General features: G+C 37.8%; 1 protein-coding gene across 1 annotated transcript in view; it reads right to left on the bottom strand.

Annotated features, from left to right (window-relative positions):
• atrnl1b (attractin-like 1b) overlaps nt 1-27375 on the bottom strand; it is a 904204-nt gene that overhangs the window by 544152 nt on the left and 332677 nt on the right. The window contains exons 20-21 of the mRNA XM_060841800.1: nt 6961-7054; nt 783-835 (exon numbers count right to left, since the gene is read on the bottom strand). Coding sequence (XP_060697783.1) covers nt 783-835; nt 6961-7054 — 147 coding nt within the window. The remainder of the gene's footprint in view (nt 1-782; nt 836-6960; nt 7055-27375) is intronic.

Below are 27375 nucleotides of genomic sequence, written 5' to 3'. Positions count from 1 at the left end.
AATGATTCTAATAGAGTGGGCAAGCCGAATGTGGCAGCGAGAGAGGTCCCCCATGTTGATGACACACATCCCAAATGGCAGGAACATGCTGCTTGAGGCAGGTGGCAAGGACAGCAGGGGTAGGAAGTCTGGTGGTGAGGGGTGAGATTGAGCCCAGAGCAGGGGAGCTCGAGCCCCTGTAAGGTGTGCATGCCCAGTATGGCTTGGCACTTACAGACTGTGGCAAACTTTAACAGTATTTCTGTTTTCTAATTTTTAGTAAGGAGGATGAGAATGTTTCACATTTTAACTTTAAGATTTTCTGCTTTGTACCTAAGATCCTGTACCAAGGTACCTTCTACCTAAGATGGTGCCATAAGTGGAGACTTGTAAAGTTTTCACTGTATTCATGTGAGTAAGTGACAAACCTAAACCTAACTTAACCTCAGATGCTACCTGACCTGCTGTGCTTTTCCAGCACCACTCTAATCTTGACTCTGACCTCCAGCATCTGCAGTCCTTACTTTCGTATAGTTGATTTTAACCTCATAACTAGTGTACTGGAAAGGCCTTGAAGGTAGATAGATGCTTCCAGGAGTTTGATGCTATTGCATTACAACTGAGAATTAAAGAAAACCTGAAGAAAATTCAAACAAGGACAATTTCAAGTAAAAGAGCAGGGGAAGCACCTCAAATGAAAAGTATTTTCCCTATATTTAGTTATTAAAAATTAATGGGAACTTAATTTTTCATAAACTCTATCATCCCAAGGACAAAAGCATGAAAAACAAAGCAATACTTACAGTAGCAGGTTCCTTTAAGTGGGTTACCAAGGTAGCGGTTATCTGACTCACACCTATATATAAAGAAAATCATCTTCAAAAAACTACACTGCAGGAATGTATCAATGATCTTTTTTTTAAGTGCATGATTAGACAAGCATTTTATACATACAAAATATTGAGTGGGTCTCATTGCATTCCATTTTTAATTATTAGGAATTCTATACAGCAAGTGTAACACCATCTTAATTCTTTCAAACCTTTGAATTCCTTTGAAACGACTGAAGTATTTTGCATTTTAATGATATTGAAGACAAAGCAGGAAATATAGGATTATTTTACCTTACATGGGATGAGATAAATATCATTGTAAAAAAAAGAATGTAACTTCCTTATTTACCTCCTATATTAGTCTTTACTATTTACCTCCTATTTTAGCCTCCACCTCTGACCTTCACTTTACTGGAAAGGCCAAAATGTCCTTTTTGTTATGGGAATCAACAATCTTGGACATGATTGTTACATTTCAACATTTTTAGATACAAGGATAACAACTTCTGTCCATATTTAGGAAGCTAAATTTCTTTCCATTAGTAAACATCCATTGATTATCAGGAAGTACTTTGAAATCTCCATGGAGATATTTCTAATGGTAAAATCCTATTGTTTCACAAGCTACGTCATGTCAATCTTCTAAAACTAAACAATACACATTGCACTGCAAGTGAAAAACTGCATCATAATTTATTAAAGTAACCTCTTAGTACTGAGTATGCCAACTTCTGAGCTACTTAAAAACTTTCCAATACCTAAAAGATTTTGGAAGTAAACTAATACACAATTTCTATAATTTCTCTTCACATTTATTGCATTTGATGCACATGAAAGGATATTGCCACCCCAGGAGCCAGATCTGGGGAACCATTCTAGGTCCTGCAATACCCCATGAAAGAAGACAGCCACAGCCCACAATTATCCAAGAAGCTGTAGGGTGGTCAATTAGCGATGATTTGAGACAGAGATTTTAAGGCATCATAGCATCCAATATTGAAATAGCCAGCTTGATATGAGGTGCAAACACCAGGAAAACAGGATTGATCTGGCACCTAGAGAATGGAAGGCCCTCACTTCACTGATCTGGACCTCAAAATCTATTTGGAGATTAGATGGGAAAACATAGACATTCTTTTTACTAAATGGCAAAATGAGAAGGCTGCCTATCCAAGCTAAAGAGGTGTAGATGGACACAACCAAAACTGTCAACAGCCAGAGTGCATTTCAAAATAACTGGGTGCACAGCAGCAATAGATTCAGTTACCTAATTCATTCTGTAAAAGTAACTGCAACTAAAAATGTTAATAATAGATCTCTGGGTTCTCAGCTTCCAAGAGACACATTGGCTAGAGATACTGATGTTAATGCAGTTCCTGAACATTGGAAAAATGCTCAGAGCCTTATTGTTGAAGACCTGACAGCACATGCATAGACATAGACAATTAGGAATGAGCAATAAATGCTGATCTATAAGCCAGCTGACCAAAATGTTGCCACGAGCCAAATGCAGCTAATTGCATTTCTGTTTCATCAATAAAAATGTATAATAGACATCTGTTATACATCTAATAGATATCTGTGATATCCATATTTCACCACATGCTGCTGTCCTGATCATATATTTGCTAGCACAATGGCAAGACAAAGTGCAAAGTGTTTCTGATCATAGCGCATGCTTTATCTGTTATTATTGCTTATTGGTTATCTGTAAAAGTGGTGTGTAATACTGATGAAAGAACCAGACCTCAACACCCAGCAATACCAGTAACATAACATATAGATAGAATAGCTGCCAATCACATCTGGCATATCGTTAAAAAGAAAAGATACTTTTGGGATTAGTGAAGGAGTGCTAGTAAAATCTGTTATTGAAAAGCTCATGGACTTTGATAGACTGTCTTTTAGAGTCAAGGAAATGTCCTTGGGTTTTTACATGAAATTCAATTATTTTATTTCCTTTATACATTTTTGAAAAGGGCAGATTCTAAAGTTGAATCAGCTAGTGCAAACAGTAAGCGCTGTAGTAGTCCTTTTTGTGCCCCTTTTCCACTACAATTATATGCCAATACAGTTACAATTTCTGAAGGATCTCCACTGGCCTAACTGGAAGAGTCCTATTTCATTTGTGAAGTAGTCCACCATTTTCCAATTCTACTCGGTGAAGTAGCTCTGAATATGTTTCTAGAATAAAGTTGGAAACTGACCATTGTTTCAAATCAAGAATTTCAGTAAATACTCACTGTTTTATTGCAAATCATTACAGCCTGAATCAACTGGTTATTTCAAGAAAATTAAGTTTAATTCAAACTAAAAAATATCCTAAAGGAAATGATCCTATATTACTGCATTACATGTAGGAGGATAAATTCTATGAATGACATTAGAATGTAGAACATCATTGGAACAGGCCCTTCAGCCCACCATGTCTGTGCCTATGATGCCCTTCTAAACTAATCCCACCTGCCTGCACGTGGTCCAATCCCTCTATCCCATGCCTGTTCATTGGTCTAAATGTCTCTTCAATGTTGCTATTGTATCTACTTCCACCACCTTGCTGACAGCACATTCCAGGTACCATTCACCCTCTTCATAAAAAACTTAGCTCACATGTAACTTTTAAGCTTTTCCTCTCTCACCTTAAACTTATGCCCCCTAGTTTTGACATTTTCACCCTAAGAAAAAAAATACTCCAACTATCAAACCTACCCATGCCTCAATTTTATATACTTGCGTCAGGTACTCCTCAACTTCCGACATTCTAGTGAAAGCGATCCAAATTTGTTCAACTTCTGATAGTTAATACACTCCAATCCAGGCAATATCTTGGTAAATTTCTTTTGCACCCTCTCCAAAGCTTCCACATCTTTCCAATAATGTGGCAACTAGACTAGACCAAAGTCAAGGACATTGCTGGATATAAATTCTTACTGACAAAAAGGTATAAACTCAAAAATGCAAAGCTGGAGGACAATGTTCCAGAGTCTAACCCAAATAAATGGCTTCAATAAAGGTTTTATAAAATTACCATCTAGATGGTCAAGGGCAGCAGACATATAGGAATAGCAGCATCTGCAGGTTCTCCTCCAAGCCATTCACTATCTTGACACGGAAACATTGGTATTCCTTCAGTGTAATAGGGTGAAAGTCCTGGAACACTCTAATTGCACTGAGAGTATGCCTGTACCAATGGACTATAGTGGTTTTCAAGGTGGCAACTAACTACCACCTTCTCGAGCACATCGAGCAATGGGTACTCAGTTAATGAATTATTTTAAAATTATGGCATAACCTAGAGCCTGTTAAAATCACACCTGCTCTGAATAAAACCACAATATGGGCAAGTGTGTCGATTTTTAAATCAAATTAAGATCAGAAGCAAAATGATCATCAGAAAACTTATAACTGGTGACTTAAGCGCAATTGTCATGATATTGAATTCTTCTGGCAGATGTCATACTGTGCAATAAGCATTAAAGGATGCAGTTCCTTTCAATATTATTTATGCTTCACTGTTATGGACTATAAACATTAGACATTCAGCACTTTTATGGTCAATAACAGTGAAAACTACAAGTCATCATCACCAAAATGGTTACTTAATTAGGCATCAAAACCTGAATTTTCTTCAATTATTTATTCACCGTTTGAAAGACGATCAAGTCAGGACTTGTTATAATGAAACAGTGGATGAAATGCATCTCTTTTCGCTGAAAGGTCTACTCAGCAATTAGGTTTTCCAAATTTGTTCACATGCTTCCACACAATGATTTGCGTGAATAAATATGGCTTTACCAGTTACTCATTCATGGGATTTTAGATTTAAAAGAATGATAATTGTTTACAAAGTTAAAAATCATTCAACACCAGGTCATAATCCAACAGGTTTATTTGGAAGCAATAGCTTTCAAAGCACTGTCCTTCATCAGGTGATGTAGCACACAAGTACCACACCGGCACCTCCAGACAATTGTTTACAATGTCTATGTTTGTAGTTCAAGGTGACTAGTTCAAAGTTATTCATTGCCCTTGAGAAGGTGGTGGAAAGTTGTCTTCTCAAATGTTTGTAGTCTATTTGGTGTGCGTTTAACTATAGTGCTGTTATGAGGGTAGTTCCAGGATTTTGATGCAACATCTGTGAAAGAGCAGTGATGTCGTTCAAAGTCAAGAGGATGTGCGGCTTGGAGGGAAATTTGCACTTGGTGATGTTGCATTTCGTCTGCTGACCATGTTCTTCTAGGTCAAAACTTCCCAAAATAGGGGTGCTTAGAATCCCAAGTGGGATCATGAACTGAAATATTGGGGTCCTGAGTTCCAAGGCAGCAGTAAAAGTAGGGAGTCTGTCTTCCTTCCTCAGTCTCTCAGGTCTTCTCTCCCTCACCCCTACCTCTCAAGGATATTTCCTGACACCTACCTTCCTCCCTTCAAACTCTCAATGTTTACCAAGGAGATGGGTCAATTTTCAGGTGTCAAAATGGAATTAGAGGGAAAAACATTGGCAAGTAATATTTTAGGTTGGGTTTGGAAGGTGATGTTGGTGGAGCATTGGCGAGTTACCACATTGCATCTTGGAGACAATATCTACTATTGCCACTGTGTCAATGAAGCAGCTGAAGATGTTTAGGTCGACATCACTACTGACAAAAGGCTTTTAACTCTGCTCGGACTGATTAGAAGCATTAACGCAGAGTACTTAGTAGAACGTGGTAAAATAGGGCTGAGTCAGCACAACTTCATCAAAAGGAGGACATGCCCGACGAATCTGTTAGAAGTCTTTGAGGAGGTTATGTGCAAGTTAGACATGATTTATTTGGATTTCCAGAAGGCCTTTGACAAGGTGCCACCCAGGAGGCTGTTAAATAAAATAAGAGCCCATAGTATTAGGTACAGGGTGCTGGCATGGATAGAGGATTAGCTGACTGGCAGAAGGCAGAGGCTTGGGATAAAGGGCTCTTTTACAGGAGAACAGCCAGTGCCTAGTAGAGATCCACAGGGGTCAGAGCTTAAAAATGTGTTGCTGGAAAAGCGCAGCAGGTCAGGCAACATCAAAGGAGAAGGAGAATCAACGTTTCGGGCATAAGCTCTTCAAGAATGAGGAGGGTGTGCCAAGCAATATCCAGGGATGAGATGATCAACTTCGAAAAACTATAAACATTTCCCTTTGTGCTAGGTACATCAGCGGAGAATTTTCCCCTTTGTTATCACTGGCTTCAGTTTTGTTAAGGATCTTTGATGCTATACTTGGTCAAATGTGGTCTTCATGACTTTGTTACCTGTAGGATTCTCATTTTGATTAAATTCTGATTGAGAATCTGAAATTCAAGAATCCAAATATTTGCTATTCAAAATTGAAGTAGAAATCATTTTTAAAAAATTGAATTCAAAAGTTCATGTTACATGCAGAAGAGGATAATTTATGCTTTGGGCAACAATTTATTCTTATTCAATAAAATCTACACATGATTAGGTAACTAAAACATAATGAGACATTAGGTTTTGGAATAATTTAAAAATATTACACGTTTTTACTGTGATACTGTTTACACAGTCACCAATTTTGTTAATTAATGCAGCAACCTATTATCCTTTCTCATATAACTGAATTATTTTTATTTAATTCAGCATGTTATATATATATCATTTGAATTACTATAGCCAGAAGAGGAATAATTTGTCAATAGTATTCAATGTACCTTCATTTTCTCGTGCTATTGAATTAGTTCTAGACAAGACAAAGTCTACTATTGGTTAAGATAGATCACAATCTTTAAGTAATGCAGTGTAAATTGAGAATACGTTTGTTACTGGCAGCACGTGCAAAATTAGAAATTTATAAACTGAGTAAGCTTTGTGATTTACAGGGGTAATCTATGCAAAGACAAGCTAAGGCAATGGTCTAAATGTATCGACTTAAAATGTATTGGTAAGAGGAGAGAGATCAATACCCATCATAGATTTAACACAAATATATTTCCTTCTGTTACTGTATCTGTTTGTATTTGTTTCTCATATGATCCAATGTTTATGTTTGCTAGAATCCTCATGAGTTCTGAAATCTAAATCTGATGGAACCAATGTAATGGATATTTCCATCCAGTGACTAAAAGTGGTTAAAATGACATCAATCAGGTAGAATTGAAATACTCACAACTGACACTGATCTCCTTTGATTCCTTTTGTTGTACAGAAGCATTGTCCAGTTTGGGCATGGCAAGCATTTGCATGTCCATTGCATTTACAAGCTGTAACATACAAGAAGCCAAAACAAAATAAATACAGACACCTGGGAATCATAGACCCTAATAATTATCAATGCAATCAAATACTGTAACCTTCATAGTTGAAATTTGGATGAATTAACTTGAGACAAGATTAGATTCCAACACAGTACAACTAATAACCCCCAGGAATACAGTTGATGTTTATCCAAAACAAATATGCTATATTTACTTAATGTTATAAAGGTTGGACCTGAATGCAGAAAGGTTAATCTTTGGAGTACACCAATAATCTCACACATAATGCTGTGGTAGTGACAATAAAAGATCAATAGCTGGATAATAAACACTGGGCTTCTTTTGTACAGCTCTAACAGTTTGTCTCATTGCAGATTTATCATAGTGCTTGCTCAGTCTTCCAATTCTACGAGGCCTGAGTGTGATTTTGAACATTGTTGAGAGTTTGTTAAGTAATGGAGTTCATAATCTTTTGCTAAAACTCGATGCAAATTCTAAATTTTATCTAAGTTTCAGCAGGGTTATCCAAGCTCTCTCTAAAACGAGACTACCTGAAGTTAATTAAAGAAACCAAATGAAATCATTTTCTTCTGTAGTTGGGTTAAGCTAACTCTAATTCAGAAGCACACATATTAAGGGCATCTCAATCCAATTTAGCACCAAACAACACAAAATACATGGAACCTTCCAAAGGTTCCTAATTCGCAAGGGTCAATCAATCAGAGAAACATCAACTTTGTAAACAAAACGGGAGGAAATATTAAGGAACTGCACCTCCAATCACATGTTGTTCTTTCCCTACTTATTTCTGATAGGCTTACTAGGGAAGCAAACAAAAGCATGGGCATGATGGGAATGGAACAGGAGGCCCGCAGGCTGCTGTTTTTCTCAGCATGGGAAAGATTACCAACGTGGTCACATGTCTGTGGACCAGAGATGGACTTGGGGATTTAAGGAAAGCAGACCACATTCAGCTGCGGCATACGAACACAAGAGACCTGAGGTGAGGGATAGTAGAACAGCCTGAAGCAAGCAATAGCAAGACAGATAGTATTGTCCATTTCAGACAGGCAGAAATTTTGTCTCAGAGGGTCATTAGTCTTTGGAATTCTTCTTTTCAAAAACAAATAAAAAAACTGAATATTTTAAGATAAAGTCAGATAAATTATTTACATGCATGGGGGTGAAATGTTAACAGAGGTTGGTAGACATGTGAAGTAATCAGAACAACCTTGATCATGCTGAAAGGTGCAGTCCTAATTTGTATGTTTGTAGATTTCTGAGAGGTTAACAGACGCTTGGACATAGAGGGGTGCCCTCATTGACACTGCTGCTTACAATCAAGGGGGAAAGTGGTATTTTATTTACAATTCAGATAACTTTGTGTCTGAATACCTCAACTGCCTCTGTTGTACAACTGGCAATATTCAGAAAACCCATCTTTTAGTCTCAACCAATCCATACCTCAAAACATCCAAGCTATTGAAAACAATAGCTTAATGACTAAACTTAAAAACTTGACTCACCTACCACAGGGAATTGAGAATCTGCTGTGTGCTCTGTTTAACAGAGACATAGCTCACGCCTGCTTCACTTTACAACCTGAGGGCTTCTCAATCCACCTGATGTACTGCACAGTGTCCTCAGACAAGGCACTAGGTGGAAGGCTCTGCCTCCAGATCAAACCCTCTTCGTGCTCAGACATGACAACCTTGATGAGTTACACTCCACACATCCAGAATATCTAATAGTGTAGCCCCATTCCTACTACCTGATGAGAGAGTTTACTTCTGCCATCCTGAAGCAGTTTACATCCCAAACCCATGTGGAAGTGAAAAGAATGCTTGATGAAATACACCCTACTACAAATAGCCTTGTTCATAGCTGGGGATTTTAACCAAGCCAACATTGAGTGTGCTACCAAATTACCACTAACATGTTTCCTGTCTCAACACCCTGAATAATTGTACTGTTCCATCACCTGCCCGCATTTTGGTAAATCAGACCATAAGGCTGTGCTTCTTCTCCCAGCTTGCAGGCAAACATTGAAGTCGGAGGATCCAGTACAGAAAGTCGTCCAATACTAGTCTGAGGTAAGGAACAAGCTGCTATGTGATTGCTTGGAGCCGGTGGACAGGTCCACATTCAGGAACTTAGGAGCCAACTTAAATGAGTATGCTGCAACTGTCACAAACATTATCAATAAATGCTAGAGTACTGTGTGCCAAAGAAGTTAATTCGAGTGCTACCCAACCAGAAACCATGCATGAACCAGAAGATCCACTTCCTACAAAAGTCCAGGACTGAGACATCAAATCAGCTGACCCTGGCCAATATGTGAAATCAAGGTACGATCTTTGCAAAGCCATCAGGGATGCCAAGAGACAATACTAAATTAAGTAGAGTCCCAAGCTAAGACACAAATACTAACTGTGGCAAGGCTCACATGATATAATAGGCTAAAAAGAGAAGTCAAGTATAATCACCAACAACAATGCATCCTTCCCAATGAGCTCATTGCATTCTATGCTCATTTTGAACAAAAGGTCAGTGAAGCAATACCACCTGCCTCAACAGCTTTGGTTATACCTATATCCACAGGCACCTCTGCAGACATCATATTAGCCTTCTTGAGGGTGAACCCACTGCAAACAGCTGGCCCAGCTGGAGTCCCCAGTCATGCACTCAGATCCTGTGCAGCCCAGCTGACAGGAGTATTTGCACACATCTCTAGCCTCTCCTTACTAAATGATGTGAGGTTCCCACCTGCTTCAAGAAAATCACTATCATTACAGTAGCAAAGAAATATCAGACAATGTACCTTTGTGACTACCGCCCAATGGCTGACATGCATTATAATGAAGTGCTTTGAGAGGTTAGGAATGACACACATCTACTCCAGCTCCCAAACTGCGTTGACCTGCCACCATCACAATGAATCTATGGCAGATGCCATCTTCCTAGACCTATACTCATCCCTGGAACACTTGGATAACATGACATTTACATCAGACTCTTATTTATTGAATTAAACTCCACCTTCAACATCATAATTCCAACCAAACCCATCTCCAAAATCTGGGATCTCAGACTCTGATCTCCCACTCTGCAGCAGGATCCTCAAGCTCCTGACCCACAGACCGCAAGAAAGAATAGGCGACAAAACCACTTCCATGGTAATACTCAGCATCAGGACCCCACATGGCTGTGTACTCAGCCCTTTACAATACTCCTTTTACACCTTTAATGATGTGGCCCGGTACAGTTCTAACTCCATTTACAAATTTGCTGATGACACCAATATAGTGAGTCGGATCTCAAACAACAAAACAGCGTACAGGAAAGTAATAGACAATTTAGAGGCATGGTGTAAAGACAACAATCTTTCCCTCAATAATCAGCAAAATGAAGGAGCTCGTTATCAGCTTCAGGAAGCAGAGTGGAGGACATGCCCCTGACTACATCAATAGTGCTAAGGTGGAGGTAGTTGAGAGCTTCAAGTTCCTCGGAGTAAATATCACCAACCTGATCCAACCACATCGACATTACAGTAAGAAAACACACCAACACCTCTACTTCCTCAGAAGGCTAAGGAAATTTATCATGTCCACAATGATTTTTACCAATTTTTATAGCTCCATTAGCGAAAGCATCCTATCTGGATGCTTCACAGCTTGGAATGGCAATTCTCTGCTCAAGACCGCAAGAAATTAGAGTTGTGAACACAGTTCTATCAATCTTAAAAACAAGCCTTCCTTCCATTGACTCCATCCACACTTCGCATTGCCTTCGGAAAGCAGCCAACATAATCAAAGACACGTCCTTCCCCTCTTATTCTTTCTTTCCCCTCTTCCATCAGGCAATCAATACAAAAGTTTAAAAACATGTGCCAACAGATTTAAGAACAGTTTCTTCCCCGCAGTTTTCAGATTTAGGACTGGATCTCTCACACATGAGGTTATCCTCCTCTGCAGCTGTAACACTACATTCTGCATTCTGTTCTATTCCCCTAACATACTTATGTGAGATATGACTTGTCTGGTTAGCATGCAAAACACTACTTTTCACTGTATCTGTGTACATGTGACAATAATAAATCAAATCAAATTCCCTGCTTCCCAGATCGATCCACCAACATCCATGAACTCACATGTGATCAATTGTCATGTGATTGATGATATAACCAAATCTCCAAAGTACTCCAGAAATGGCAAGTCTGCCTCCTTCCCAACTCCTATGACTCACATTTCTAAATTTTATAGAACACAAGTTGCAAGTTTACAATTAGGGCAATCATTATTGCAGTCACAGTCACATTCATATAAGGTCTCTTGAAAATCTATAGATGTTCTCCAAAGATTAAGAAATTCATCCAAATTCTTATTCTTTAATAAGTTTTAACAATATTTACCACAAAGTACGAAATACTAAGAAACATTTTTGCATAAATGCACCGACTGTACATCTCTATTATATCCTCACAAATTTGTTATATGCTCAAATTGCACAATCTCAATTCACTTTTTGTGTTACAGCTCTAGACAATAAAATGGCATAGGATTATGAGTAGCATGATATTTGATGCTCTAAATATATTGGAGTTGATTATAATTTTTCCAAGTCAATAATCTATCATTTTAGCAGGTCTTCATGTGTCTAAGTTTCTGTACCAAACTATCTCAATTCATCCACTCAAACTGTCTTTTACAGTCAGTTTCATTTCTATTTTTAAAAATTTCTTTTAATATATCATTTGACTTTTTTAAAAATCTGCATTATCAGCCAAAAAAGTCTCCAAGAGATAAAAATTACAATGTAATCCTCCACATGGTTGATCCTTTCAAATAGGAGACGCATTGGACATAACATTCTCAGCAAGGCAAATTCAAAAAAATGCAGAGACTTCTTTGACAAAAGGCTTTTAACTCTGCTCGGACTGATTAGAAGCATTAACGCAGAGTACTTAGAAGATTGAGACGGATATGAGCCAAATGCTGGCAAATGGGATTCAGTTGATTTAGGATATTTGGTCGGCAGGGACAAGTTGGACCAAAGGGTCTGTTTCCATGCTGTTTCATCAGGCTGAGGGGCTCCAGCCTGAAAGGTCGATTTTCCTGCTCCTTGGATGCTGCCTGACCTTCTGTGCTTTTCCAGCACCACTCTAATCTTGACTCTAGTCTCCAGCATCTGCAGTCTTAATTTTCACCTATACAACCCTATGACTGATGCATTCACAAGGGGAGATGAAAGAATGGGCCTTAGGCAAAAAATCTGGAAGACAAAGACCAACTTGCTCTGACTACACAACAGAACAATAGTGAATCACTGGATAACTTGAATCAATGCTCATACCTTGGGAGATTTCTTCAAGTAAAGACAGACTCCAATGAAATTCAACATTGCCTTGTGTGCCAGCACACCCATTGCCTTTCTATGGAAGAGTGATGATAAAAATCTCAAACCTAACAGCAAACACATTCTATAGGGCAGCAGTATTTACAACATAGCTGTATGCATCAGATACACTGACAATATATGGCAGACAACTTAAACTCCAAAAAATGACAAGTAATGCCTCACAGCACCCCAGACAACATTGCTAGTATTGAGCTAATAATCAGCTGCACTGGACAGACCTGACAAGATTTCTAAATCAAGTCTGTATTCAAGCTTCATCATGGTAAGTCGTTACCAAAGCAGAGGCAACACTTCAATGATACCCTTTAAAGTATCCCTAGCAAAATGCAATATCCTCATCAATTTGTGGGAATGTCATGGCCAAAACTGAAGCAGCAGCAATCACAATTACAGTATCTATGTCAGGCCAAGTACAAACAGTGGAAAGAGCATGTGAAATCCTGTGCATCGCATCCACCCACTTCAGCAAACGCTATCTATGCTACCTGTGGCACAGCATTGGACTATTTAGCCACCTCAAGGTCCACAACAACAAATTCGAAGAGGACAACTTTTGATCCGGGGTCTCATGAGAATAAGTTGTGATTGCTCGCAATATCTGGATGGTGACTATAAAACTGAGTGGTACTGGAAAAGCACAGCAGGTCAGGTAGCATCCAAGGAGCAGGAATATTGACGTTTCGGGCAAAAGCCCTTCATCAGGAAATGATAAAACTGTAGTCCATTTGTTGCTTGGTGCCAGGCTCTCCTCAGCTTAACTGATTCAAGAAGAGGTTTTATAGATTAGATGTTTCTTCCAATTTTCCAGCTGAACATGAACACAATAAAAGATTACTTTTCTGTTAAATACATGCTGCTGCCAAAGGGCAGTGCCCTAAAAATATTTATGTAAAATAAATCTTGAGATAACAATATCTAGTTTACCTAAATGCAAAGTAAACTCAAATAATTTTTCTTCAGTTAAATTGAGAAAGCCTACCCGTTCATCTATTCAAACATTCATACAGAGCTTAGTTATCTCCAGGCTTGAATACTACTGTCATAACTACGTCTAATCCAGTGCATCTGAAATTCAAGATTTCATCATTTTTGAATACATTCATAAAGCCCCCTTATGGACCATTGGTAGTGTACCAGCTTGGATGAGGGAGATCAAAGTTCAAATCCCCTCTGAACAGGTTGATTCCTTGGGAAACAGAGCTAAATGAAAAATCAGGTTTCAGCCATGGTTCAGAACAGTGGCTTTAAAACTGTGAGAGAGCCAGCTGAAAAGACAGAAGCCTTTAAAAAAATACAGTCAAGGCATATGATAGGGATTGGTAACAAAAACAGAGATTGCTGGAAAAGTTCAGCAGGTCTGGCAGCAACTGTGGAGAGAAAGCATAGTTAACATTTCGGATCTAGTGACCCCTCCCCACTAGCCCCAAACATTAACTCCAATTTCTTTCCACAGATACTGCCAGACCTGCTGAGCTTTTCCAGCAATTGCTGTTTTTGTTTCTGATTTACAACAGTTCTGTTGGTTTTTATGGAGGCGATTGGTGCTGTTTTTTTAAAACTGAAGCCAACTATATCTTCTACCAGGTTTGCATTGAGTAGTTAAATGGGTGTGACACTGGGAAACTATGCAGCAGGCCTATCCTGTACAAAAGACAAAAGGACATGTTGCAGAGCTGTGTTTTCAATGTCAATAATATCCCTGGAACTTAAAATGGAATAAATGTTGCTGGCAGACGTTAGCTAGTGATCAAATCCTGCTTGATAAAGAATAGTTGAATTCTACTGGAGAGATGGAAAGGATTGCACATGGTGTCACATATATGCTAAGAGGGTTAACTGAGAAATATAAGAAACCTATCTTGTTTATATCAATTCATTAAGGTCTAATTTATGGCCTCTTTTGAATATAATTTGTTTTATTTCATATTGAATTTTATTGATTTTGGTTTCCATAGGGATCCTAACAATTACTATAGCTGAATAAGTTTGCATTATGTCGATTAGTAAACAACTTGTAACTTAAGTAGTGCTGACCTCTGATCAGGAGATCTGGGTTTGCATCTTATCTGCTCCAGAGATGTGTAAATAACGTTTCTGAACAGGTTGATTAGAAAACATCTACAAATAATACAAAGAGAATTTTTGTGGTGCAGTAGTAGTGTCCTTACTACTGTGTCAGAAGGTCTGAGTTCAAGTCCCACCTGCTCCAGAGGTGTGTATTTACATCTCTGAATGTGTTGATTAGAACCAAGATGTTAAGTTGCTTTGACATGCAACATGAACACCTACTATATTGCATACATAAGATAGTCGTTTGTGTCAACTAATTATCACCACTATTTTAAATGTCAATATCATGCACTTGATATACTTATCCAAAACCATTTGCATCTTTAAGTTTTTAATGTCAGCTGTTGCTCAGTTAATATCACTCTCTTGAGATACAAGACTCTAGGTTTTAAAAAAAAATCAACGTTGCAAAAATGGATTACTCTGGTAATTATAATTGTATGAGCTTGCTGTATACAGAATAGCTGCCATACTCCAACAGTCAATACACTTCAAATGCACTTCATTGGTAGTAAAGTGTACTGACATGTTTGGTGGTAATGAAAAGCATTACATAACATTGGTCTGTCTTTGCATGCAGAGTCTTGTAAATCACTGTATCCATCAGAGATTCAGATTCATACAGCGCAAGAAAGGCCCTTTGGCCCATCGAGTCTGCACCAACATAACTACCACTGAAGATACACCAATCTCAATTTCCTGCATTTGTACCATGTCCTCGAATGTTATGATATTTGAAGTGCTTATCCAAGTATTTTTTAAAGGTTGTACGGATTCCAGTCTCCACTACCTTCCCAGGCAGTGCATTCCAGATTCCCACCATCTGAGTGAAATAATTTTTACCCCAAATCCCCCTGAATCTCCTGCCCCATATCCTAAAATTATACCCTGTCTTGATTGACCCCTCAACCAAGGAGAAGATCTGCTCTCTATTCACCATGCCCATACCCCTCATAATCCTATACATCTCAAATATGCCTACCCCCCATCCATCCCCCAGACTACTCCTCTAAAGAAAACAGTCAAAGCCTATATAGTCTCTCCTCATTGATTAGTTTCTCCATTCCAGGCAACATCCTGGTGAACTTCCTTTGTACCCCCTCTAGTGTGATCACATCTTTCCAGTTACTGATCCATCTCGCCAAGTTTCCCTCAATTCAATGTGCTTTAACCTTCTCAGTCAGTCTCCTTTGTGGAACCTTGTCAAATGCTTTGCTAAAATCCATACAAACGATATCAACTGAACTTCCCTCATCTCCCTAATCCTGTTCATAAGTCCTTTCTCATGCCCCCTTTTTAAAATTGCTTTAAGTTCCCACCTGCATTTTCTGTATGCCTTGAGGGCCACAGTTGAATTGTTCCCTTTGGACATGCTAAAAGTCCTTTTCTTCCATATCCAGTCCTGAATTGTCCTAGATCCCCAGGGTTCTCTGAACTTATTGCTCCTATATTTCCCTCTGAAGGGTACACGTTGGGCCTGTACTCTCCTCAGCTCTTTTTTGAATGCTCCTGACTATTCAGCTGTAGACTTACTTGCAAGGAGCAGTCAACTTTGGCCAGATCCTGTTTCATTTGACTAAAATCTGCCTACTCCCATCTTTTGCAGACCACCTTTTTCCTTGTCCAGAACAAATCTGAATCATGCTTTGTTGTGGTCGCTATCGCTAAAACGATCCCCATTGCCATATTAAACATTTGTCCGGCTTCTCACCTCATTTGATCTTCAAAACGTTTTATGTAATCTAAAACATTTTGTTTTAAGGTCTATGTATGTCCCATTCTTTCAGCTTTCACACCACACAAACGTAGTGCTGTATTTCAAATCTGTAGATTAACTACATTCTGAGCCACAGACACAGAACATGTTTTCCACTTATCACAAGCAAAAAACTATTTAAGTTCATGACTTAAAAATATAAGCTTTTACAATAAGTAAATGCTATATTGTCTTCACAAAAATGTAAAAGAAGAACTGCTTCAACAGTTTGCCACAAACCAGAATTGTCAAAGCACATGTCATCATCACAATTCTTATGACATACAGCTTCCTTGGTTACTCAGTCATTGGAATGCAAATAGTTTCTTTTTGAGGTGTCAAACCACCATCAAAATACATATAATAACTGACATTCTTATCAAAAAGGAGAGTTCACTAGAAGAACATGTACTAAAAGAAATATGGATACCTGTGAGAACTACCAATTAACAGCAGGATCTGGGAGAAAGTATTAATTTACATCTCTCTCATGCATGGTTCAATAAATAAAAAATGTACTGCTATTAAGTTTCAAATACAACTTCATTTTACAACAAGAATTATCAAGTTCTTGTATTTGTGCAGAAACATTTAGACAAATCTAATGAAACAATTCTCAAAAATCAGTCTTTAAAAACATGCGTTTGATATTGTAGTAATGATAATTAATCATCTAAATTTGCAATGTTAAAGCTAGTTCAAATTTATCTTAGTTTATTTCTTAATTTTTTTAACCACCTCTTCACAACTACCCAGAGAAAAGATGATAAATAAAATTCATTTGGCAGAAGTTCTGATTTAAAAGAAAATTAAATTGCTTGTAAAAATAAGGCTGCAATCCCTTAGCTACTTTTATTTTGGGGATGCCCTTTCCATTTCGAAACATTTCTATCAAACATGCTTGGAATTAGAAAAGGCCACCTAAGCTGTTGAATGCAATTCTACCAAAGGCCATATACTATTCATCTCATCAGTCTCTCCTTGGAAATCAGTATGACCTCCAAGGCAAAATACAGCGCTACGTTTTTAGATCTTCCACAGACAATATGCATCAGCTAGAATTTGAACTCAGGTTTAGATTTAGATGTGTACAGGCCAAACGGGACTATTTCCATTTAGGAAACCTGGTTGGCAGTTATATGCTGCAGATAAATTCATCACCCAGCTCACTGTCTTGATACACCTTCTTTTAGTTCTACTCTTAGTTCAAATGAGAAATCCAACTTTTCCAGGGAATTTACTTACTCTAACTGTCTGCAGCTGTTAAAAACACAGATAAAAAAAGAGGTAAACTGAGACAAAGTCAAAAGTCACACAACACCAGGTAAGGAATCACAAGCTTTCAGACCACTGTTCCTTTGTCAAGTGAAGGAACAGTGCTCCAAAAACACGTGATTTCAAATAAATCTGTTGGTCTATAACCTGATGTTATACGTCTTCTGACTCTGTCCACCCTAGTCAAACAACGACATCTCCACATCAGAAATAAATTTAGACCAAAGAATCTTCAAAGCTCTACTGATCGCCAAACTAGCATGACTCGAGGCTAATGGGCTTCGATTTAGCTTCAACTTCCAAATAGGCATTACTACGAAGCAGATTAGCACAAGCTAAGAAACATGCTGTTTTTAATATGAACCATTGTTTGGAAAATGAGAGAAAGGGTATTTTGAGCAGTCAGTATTTGCATCAGAAGCACAGTAACTATAGTCATTGATACAGTGGGACACGAAGGACACCACAAACAAGAGCCATGGTATGTTCGTTCATTGAGATTTGATATAATAGACCTTATTCTGGTGTAGGCAACAGAAGCCGTGAAGCATAATGGACAAGCAGTACGGCTTTCTCTCCCTAACTCGCTCATAATCTCCACATCACCTACCAAAGATATCATTACATGTAAGAACATATTGTCAAATACTTACATTACCTTGTGAGAGGAATACAGTTCCATGCTCTTGTGCAGCCGATGAAACCTTGGAATATCATTAGCAATTATGGATTGCAGTTGACACTTGTAAGTTGCTTCATAGAGACCATGGTGACCAATTTGTAATGATGAATGACATTGATCAAGATTATTGCGGTTAAGATTTGTTTTTGGTTTACTTGTCACTGCATGCGGTTCACACACAGAATCCCATGATTATAGATGTCTTTAAACTGATTAATGTAATTGCCTGTTGAAGAGCCTCACATCATGTACAAGTAGGACCTGCTCCGTCAGACAGAAGACAGTTACTTTGTCCATCCCCAGGGGTATATGCAGGTATTTTGCATTTTGGTTATGAGTTAGCAATTCAATTTAGCATGGAATATGCAACATAGGTAATATTCCATTGAATAAATTATAACCTCAGCCTGTCAGTCTAGGTGACCACTGAAATCTTACTGCTTCTTTCATCCTTGCATCCCATATCCATTTAACCTAGAGGTCTTGTGGCAAAAAGTGTAAAATTCCTGCCAATGAGCTAGAAGCTCCAGGTTCATGTCCAACTCCATGACTTGGCGGCCACTAAAAGTGTATTCAGGAATAGTGAAGGTAGCTCCACAAAAGAAAACATAAATGAATTCAGTAGATCATTCAAAAGACTAGAGTAATTCGAAATGGAAGTGTCTCAATGTCTACTGGCATTTAACTTATCAGACTATGCAAATGTATTGAGTTAAACTTTTGACAGAAGTTAAATTTTCTGAAAAATACCATGAGGACATATGGGAGAAGCACTAAAAAGATTTTTTCCAGCAAAGTTCATGGTGCAAGTGAGCCCTGCAATCTTGTGACAATAAGTGGATGAGATAATGTTAACAGGTTTGTGAAAACATCTGGAGACAGGCTACAGTTGACATAACTCAAGGAAAGTATTAACTAAGAAATGAGGACAATAATGTTTTGGTTATTTTAAGACAATCTGGGACTTTACTCCAGAATGTTCATCCAAATACATTTTACTTAGTTAATCTGAGGAACAACGCAGAAAGCAAAATGCAGTAATGGAAAAGGAGGAAGAAAAGTTCCAAGTTGACTATGCCTTTGTTTTGAAGAAAAAGGTGAAAATTTTATGGCTGAGCTTACTTCTAATCCCTGCCCAAACTACCAACCTTCACTGACAGAAGAAAATTGAGGAAAATCGGTAGGAGAAAAAATGACTTGCCTTTAAAACCCCACTGAGGAGTGGGAAAAGAGATTCTGCTTATAAATTTTACGAGAAATGAATATTACTAAAGACGTTAATGTCTCACCATGCCCAAATCTGAAATTGGTAGAACTCTCAAATTCCTTAACTTTGGGCTGATTCTTATTACTCAGATAATCTAGGTAGTATTTCCACACACTGCAGTTATGCAACCCTGCACAACTGAAAGGTTCAGTCACTAACATATTCATCACTGGGCTGAAAATTTTTGACACCAATACAGTGCCCTCTCTGATCCATATCTCCATTTTCTTCTAAACACAAAACAGAGGATTCTATTGTACTATTAGGGACAGCTCGTGATATAATGGTACTTTGAATTGTGCCTGAAACCTCAATTGACCGCAGCCTGAGCATTTCTTTTATTATAAGTCATTCATTAAACTAAGGAAAATTTCAAACATCCAACAATCTCATATCAGGTATCAAACAAGTCCATCCCATTCCCCTGCTTTATCCCCATAGCTCTCTACCACAATCGCAAACTGCAATTATGTAACTCAACCTGAATGTATTCAAAAGCCTTTCACCAGCCAAGACTATATTTACTTCACTAACAGAGGAATTCCTTGAACTAGATGATAGTTCCATCTAAGGAGAATTATAAACAGCATATTCTCAACTAGTCTTCTACAAGTATTAAGATAGTACTAGATAGATTCTTGATCAATAAGGGATTCAAAGGTTATCAGGGATATCAAATAGCTTACTCCTGCTCCAAGTTCATGTTCAACTTTGGAAAATTCCCATTGAAATGCAATTTCAGAGTAATTTCAGTACAGGGGGCAGTCATTTGGTTCATGGATAATATCAGCTTTCTGCAGAGTAATCAAGTCCATCCCATTCCCTGCTTTATCCCCATAGCTCTCTACCACAAGCCATATAACTCACTTTGTTAAAAGGTTCATCCTACATCCTGCCCAATCTGTATTCCCTAGTCCTTGTACCATCAACTTGTGAGAACAGCTTTCCTTCATGTATCTTATCTAAGTTTGTCATAATCGAATATATTATCAAATCTCCCCAAAATCTCTTTTGCTCCAAGAACAACAACTCAGCTTTTCCAAACTAACCTACTAATTAAAATCTCTAATCTGTTAAATTTTCTCTGCCCCCACTCAAAGTCCCTGACATCAAGTATGATTTTTATTTAATTTTTTAACTTATCTCTGTAAGGCATCTGGAAAATGTACTACATTAATAACATTAGATAAATGATGATTTTAAATATAAAATGTTAGTGGCTTTCATCAAACTGAAATAATTTTACAAGATTATTCATTAAGAAAGCTAAGATTTTTAAAAAAATGTTACTTGAACTTCTATGAAAATGTTTCTTAAAACTGAAAGACCAAAATCTATAAAATTTATCCTATTCTAGCAGTTGTTTGCACAATATTTCATTCGAATAAAATGCCCTAACATCATAAAGTTACATTGTGGATTTTAAAACTGATCTCAGTATAGTTTAAGTTACAAAATAAGATTTACCTCAATGCATTGTATTGATACAAACATGCTCTCTTTGTATTATCCTACTGAAGCAACTTAATTAAATGTGCCAATTCAGAATTAAAACATGGCCAAAAACTAGAATTAAAATTAAAAAGGATGCAAATCCAAACTATGATGTGATGCCAGCCCTGAGTCAGGATTTTGTTAAGATCTATCGTTAAATTAGAATCTATGAAACTTGTTCAAACACAGTACTTGTGGTATGTTAAATCTGCTTACAGAGCACATAGAAACAGGTGCTCATAATAATCAGATTTTAAGTCTCTGCCAAATGATTTACACACTAACCAGTGAATGTGTTTTTCTAAATGTTCAAATTTAGACTCCACAAATATACTCTTCCTCAACAACAAGGGAGCCCAACACATCGGTGAAAAAGATAAGGCTGAAACATTCAAATCAATATTCAGCCACAGATGCCAAGTGTGGAATCCATCTCAGCCTTGTCCATAGGTCCCAGTATCAAAGAAGACAGTCTTCAGCCAATTCAATTCACTCCACGTGACATCAAGATGAGTAGGAATACAGGAACAGGAGTAGGCCATGCAGCCCCTTGAACCTGTTCCACTATTCAATGAGATCATGGCTGATCTGTGGCTAACTCCATACCTCTGCCTTTGGCCTATATCCCTTTATCACAATGTTGTTGAGAGATTGCTGTGTGCAAACTGGCTGCCATACTTAATATATTATCATACCTCACCGGCATAGCATAATAGAAATCAAGACATCCTTATAAACTACCCTTCTACACACACATACAAACACAAAAGACTGAGGAGGCAGTTCAATGATTCCTGCCTACAGAGTATTCTGAGATGATCTTCTTGCTGATCAGAAAGCTCCAGATACTTTTACTCGTTTTCAAGAGGCATAAGGTGACTGCTTTACCCTTATAAATATCTTTATTAATTTACATAAGAGCATCTGGAAGCAGTGAAAGAAAAAATAAATTGGCTTGTTTCACACTACTGATAGTAGTTTACTGGAATGAAAAGAGTAGCTGCCTTTGCTGAGATCCAATTACTTCTTCATCATTCTTTCACACTCGCAAACCAGCTGGAAGTCAATCACAGTCATTGGCAGGCAGAAGGCCTTTGTCATCAATAACCAGTCATTAGTTCACAGATCAAATAGTGACTTGTTGCAGCTAAATCTTCAGCCATTATAACAGCATTTATAAGAAGTTTCTGGGTATTTGTTTTTAAAACATGTAGCAATCCTCATAAATCCTTGAATTTTAAACTCATTCTTTTCCCATTTGAGTCCCCAAACAAAAATACAGAAAAATAAAAAGTGACAATACTTAAAAAGTACTTTGTCAGCTAAAATGCATTTTGGAGGGTCTTAAAGGTCATAAAGGGTGCAATGCAAGCACTTCCTTTTACAACATATTGATCCTGGAGCAAATGACGATCATGTCTCAAATACGCTAACATAATGGCATGACACTGAGCTCAGATCAGGGAAGGTAAATGAACAGACATTATCAAATCAAGCCAAGGATCAGGTATTGGATTCCATCTGAAAAAAAACAGTATCAGGTAGGACTTTGGTAAAAATGTCAGGTGGGGAAATTAACTATGTTTTCTGTTTTTGAATTCCAAGGACAACCAAAATAGCATTTTCTGATGGTGTGCATTTCTGACCAATTACGCACAGTAACTACAGAAAAGTTAAAAATGAAGTGAAATTAGGAGATCCAGCCTTTTTTGCTGTACAGTTCAAAAAGTCAAAGCAGAGATTAGGAAAGTCTAAATGCAGTAAATTCTAACCACAATTCTTCTGCTTAGAAGTTTTATGATCCTTAATTTTCTTCCCTAAAAACACTGAATAGGACATTGATTAGATGATCTTAGATCTTCTGAATGTACAAACTTAATTTGATTGGCCCAATAAGGAAAGGAAAAGTTCAAACTACCAAATTAATAAAATTGCAGTGTTAGTGAATTTAACGCAAGCTCAACTGAAGTTTAATGAAACCTTTCCTCAATTTCACATGATGGCTAACTTTAATTAGAGCTGAAAATGTGTTGCTGGAAAAGTGCAGCAGGTCAGGCAGCATCCAAGGAGCAGGAGAAGGGCTCATGCCCAAAACGTCGATGATTCCTGAAGAAGGGCTCATGCCCGAAACATCGATTCTCCTGCTCCTTAGATGCTGCCTGACCTGCTGCGCTTTTCCAGCAACACATTTTCAGCTCTGATCTCCAGCATCTGCAGTCCTCACTTTCTCCTGGCTCACTTTAATTAGTCAATATCCCAGAAGTAGCCTTGTCCTACCTAGATAGTTAATTTTCTCTGGAGAAGCAATATGCAGCTGAGCAAAGAACACTTCAACCATTAAAAAGCTATTGATAATACTTCTGCTGACCACAATCATTATAACCACGATATGGATATATTTCGGCATAAATGTTACATTGTGAATACTAATTACAGAAGACACATTCAATGTGATTTAATGAACAAAGACAGTGAAGGAAATTAAATGCAGAGAATACTTTTACGAGTGATTTATGCAAGTGTCAAAGCTGCAATTAGGTTGCCAAGCATTTTTTTAATTATCTTCTCTTGTTATATTTATGTAATTCAATAATAATGATGAACTGTTTAAGGGATTTTCCCTCATCAGAAGGGCAATGAAAATTTTTCACTGATGTCAACACAAATTGTACTTCTGCGAAGTCTGCAATCAGATGCTACTAAGATGAGATGTAAACATATACAACTCAAAATTCTAACGTTTTGCAAATATTTAAGTATGCCACAGGGCTAGATGCTTTCTCCACAGATGTATATGCCCATATTATTTCTTGTGTATAGAAATAGTATTTGCAAGATGATCATAATCTCAAATTATCTTCCCTATGTAAAGTACTAATTTATTGATTAATATCAGAATCAATTCATTCAAAGCAAACTGAAAATTCAGAAATTACTAGTGACAGTGAAGCACTACAATGGCTTTGCTTCAAATGTCATTTGTGCATTGTGAACTACTTTAAGATATCTTGAGAATCTGAAAGAGATACAATCTTATGATCTTTTGCTTAAATCCAAGTTGCACTGAGTGAGTTCTCTCACCCTACTTCACCAAATCTGTCGCATTAATTGCATACCTAATCCCATGGCATGTCTCACATCATTAACTTGCCACTTGGTGGATATTCATCCAAAGACCACACCCTTTGTGCCCATGCAATTTTTAATCACTGCAATTCACCTAAACAGTGGCATTCTGAATCTTCCCTGCTTGTTGAGGGATAAGTTCACTAAATGTCAAAGATAGCACTATGATTCATAGTCAGAGAGCAGTCAGTCTCCATTAGAAGCCTCATCCTCAATCTCAGACACTGTCTACCCTGTCAGTGGATTTGCAGGATTTTGTGAAGGCAGCGCTGGCGATAACTCTCCATGGATGTGAGATATCTGTTATACATGGCCCATGTTTCTGACACATATGGGCAAATGGGGATCATAGCTGCTCTGTAGATCAAGAACTTGATTCTGGGTTTGAGGTCTTAGATTTCAAAAGCTCTGTTCCTCAGCCATTAGAAGTATTCAATTGTGCATTGGAAATGATGTCAATTTTATCTTCCACATCTGCTCATATGAGAGGAGGCTCCAAGTTATGGGCAATGATCAACGTTGTCCAGGACCTCACTAAGGATTTTGATGGTTGATAGGCAATGTTATGTGGGAGAAACAGGCTAATAGAAAACTTGTGTTTTCTGGATGTTTAGCCTGAGGTAAATTTTGTCATACACCTTGGTAAATGCACAGACGATAGTTTGTTGCATAACGTTTGAACATGCACACACACAGGCAATATCTGCACATTGCAGCTTGATGACAGAAGTTGGGATGGTCTTGGCTGTTGCTTGGAGGTGAAGGTTGAACAGTTTCCTACTTACCGTATAGGATGGCTCCACCCTGATGGGAACTTTATGGACATTGGATGGAGTCTTGTGATGAGAGCGAGGGAGAAGAATTTTGATGTAAGGATACAGCCCTGCTTGAACTCAGATTGGATATGTAGCAGAGAATGGTGGCAAATTTCTTTAAGCTGACAAATTTGAAGATGATATTCAATTTCTCAAAGTTGACAAAAGCCTTTGAGAGATTGAAAAAGGCATGTACAGAGGTTAGTCTTATTCCCTACAGTTTTCCTGAATTTTTTACACACTGTAAATCATGTACATTATGCCTCGCGACTGGTGTAAGTCACACTGACACTTGGGGCAGGAATTCTTCAGCCACTGGGAGGTGATGGTTGAGGAGGATTTTTGTGACATTGTTTCCATGGCAGACAGGACGGGTATCCTTCTGCTGTCATAACCCCAAGTACTTTCCCTTTTCAGTATTCAGACAGAAATAGTCCGTGCATAGTACACCTAGGTCCACTTTCCAACATCCTCAACAAACCCTCCTCTTCCTACGGTACTTTTTTTATGCAAGGGACCAATCCAGTTTCTCTCTTCTCATGATTTAAAGTCCTATTACTTTTTTGCAAATTATCTGAGAATTGCTTATATTTCTTTCAATTTAGTCAAATATTTTCTCTACTAATGATGTGGTCTCCTCTATATTGGGGATACCAAACTCAGATTAGATAAGCATTTTGCAGAATACCCCCTTTCCCTCCACAAGCTTCCATTTGCCTATTATTTTAATTCTCTCTCCATTCCAACTCTGTAGGTGGATGCCTAAATTGTTGCAGTCAATCATAATATAAACCTAAGCTGATTTTAAATTTCTGCTTTCTTTATTCCTACCATTACTGTACACTTGTTCCCATCTCATGCCATTACTTTGTAAAAACAAAGGTCTGAAGTGTAGTTAGCAGTGAGAAAGACTTCAAGATGATAGATAAGTTGGTGGAATGGACGAACACAAGGTAAATGGAATTCAGTGCAGAAAATGAGTAAGTTATATATCTTAGGAATGAAGAGAGTTATTAGAATAGTTCCAATGAATAAATATAATATAATTACAATTGTATGAACAATTGGAGAACCTGGGATTTTCTATATAGAAAAGGGTAGGCTAAGAGGAGATCTGACAGAGGTTTTTAAAATTATGGAAGATTTCCAAACTAATAAACGAACAGGCTTCATTGGCGAAAAGATCAATAACCACAGATTGCAATTCAACAGAAAGAAAAATTTATTTTTGCAATGAGTTACTAAAATTTGCAATGGATTGCCTGATATTATGGTGGATATTCACACAATTTCAGCGTTCAAAGGAGAATCTGATCAATTCCTGAAGGGACCAAACTTATGGGATATAAGGAAAAAGGCAATAGGTCCAAAAAATGGCTCTTCAAAAGAACAGTATTGATCGGTAAGTCTGCCCTCTGTCTGGGTTGTATAGCTCAACAAACAATATCTTGTCTTTTGATTAAACAATGTACAGCATTCCAGACTGGACAAGCATTCAACTATTTTAGATCATAACCATGGGATCTTTTCAGAAGGCAGCTATTGATTGTTCTTGTTATTCCTATTTATACTTTCGCCGGACACATCTTTTGATTCTTCCATTATCCCGTTCCTGTTTTGCCCTTCCACACTTCTGTCATTCAATCATCCATGCCTTCTACCTTATTAGAAATCTATTTCTTTCTTACTTCTTACATTTTTCCTGCTTCTCTCATTATTCGTGATCTATTATATTCCAACTTTTATGAAACATTACTGACCAGAAAAAACAACTCTTTTCTCTCCAGAGATACTGCCTGACGTACGTAAGCTCAACATATTCCATTTTAGGAATATAAGATTCTATATTCCATTGGAATATCATGGACATTTACACCATATTCATGATATGGCATCCCTTTCCATTTGAAAGAAACAGTACTGGATAAAGGCCTGAGCACAGCCAAAAGAATCCTGTAACCTGATTGAAGTGGTAAGCTCATTCATATTTGTTGAAAGGGAAAACAGATGAAGTGATATACTTTTGGAAAACAAAGCAGTGGTCTGAGAGATATGACTAAAAAAAGACACTTCTGGGGATTTGGAATTAACCTGCTAGGCAGTTTCTGACACGGTTATCAGATTTCCAAGTCAATGACAGAGCAACTCCATCCTGAAACGTTCCTAACTCTGCAAAAGTGGACATTCTATGACTGCCAGAATTTTTATAAGCATATAGGTATCTTCATGTTCATTTACTAGGCCATCTTTTTCTTCTTTGGTAGTCCCTCAGGGTCAAGTATGACTTCTTTCCATTTCAGGATGGGGGTTTGTGGTGGCATAATAGTCCAATCCTGGAGCCGCTAACTCTGCAACAGGTGGTGCAGGTGATGTTTGGAGAAGCAGGTGAATAAGACACTCTGGATCCTGTGTGCTCTTTTTGCT

The sequence above is a fragment of the Hemiscyllium ocellatum genome, chromosome 22 (assembly GCF_020745735.1).
Source record: "Hemiscyllium ocellatum isolate sHemOce1 chromosome 22, sHemOce1.pat.X.cur, whole genome shotgun sequence".
Taxonomy (NCBI): Eukaryota; Metazoa; Chordata; class Chondrichthyes; order Orectolobiformes; family Hemiscylliidae; genus Hemiscyllium; species Hemiscyllium ocellatum.
The sequence above is the reverse complement of the archived record's forward strand: the minus strand, read 5'-3'. Positions and strand labels throughout refer to the sequence as shown.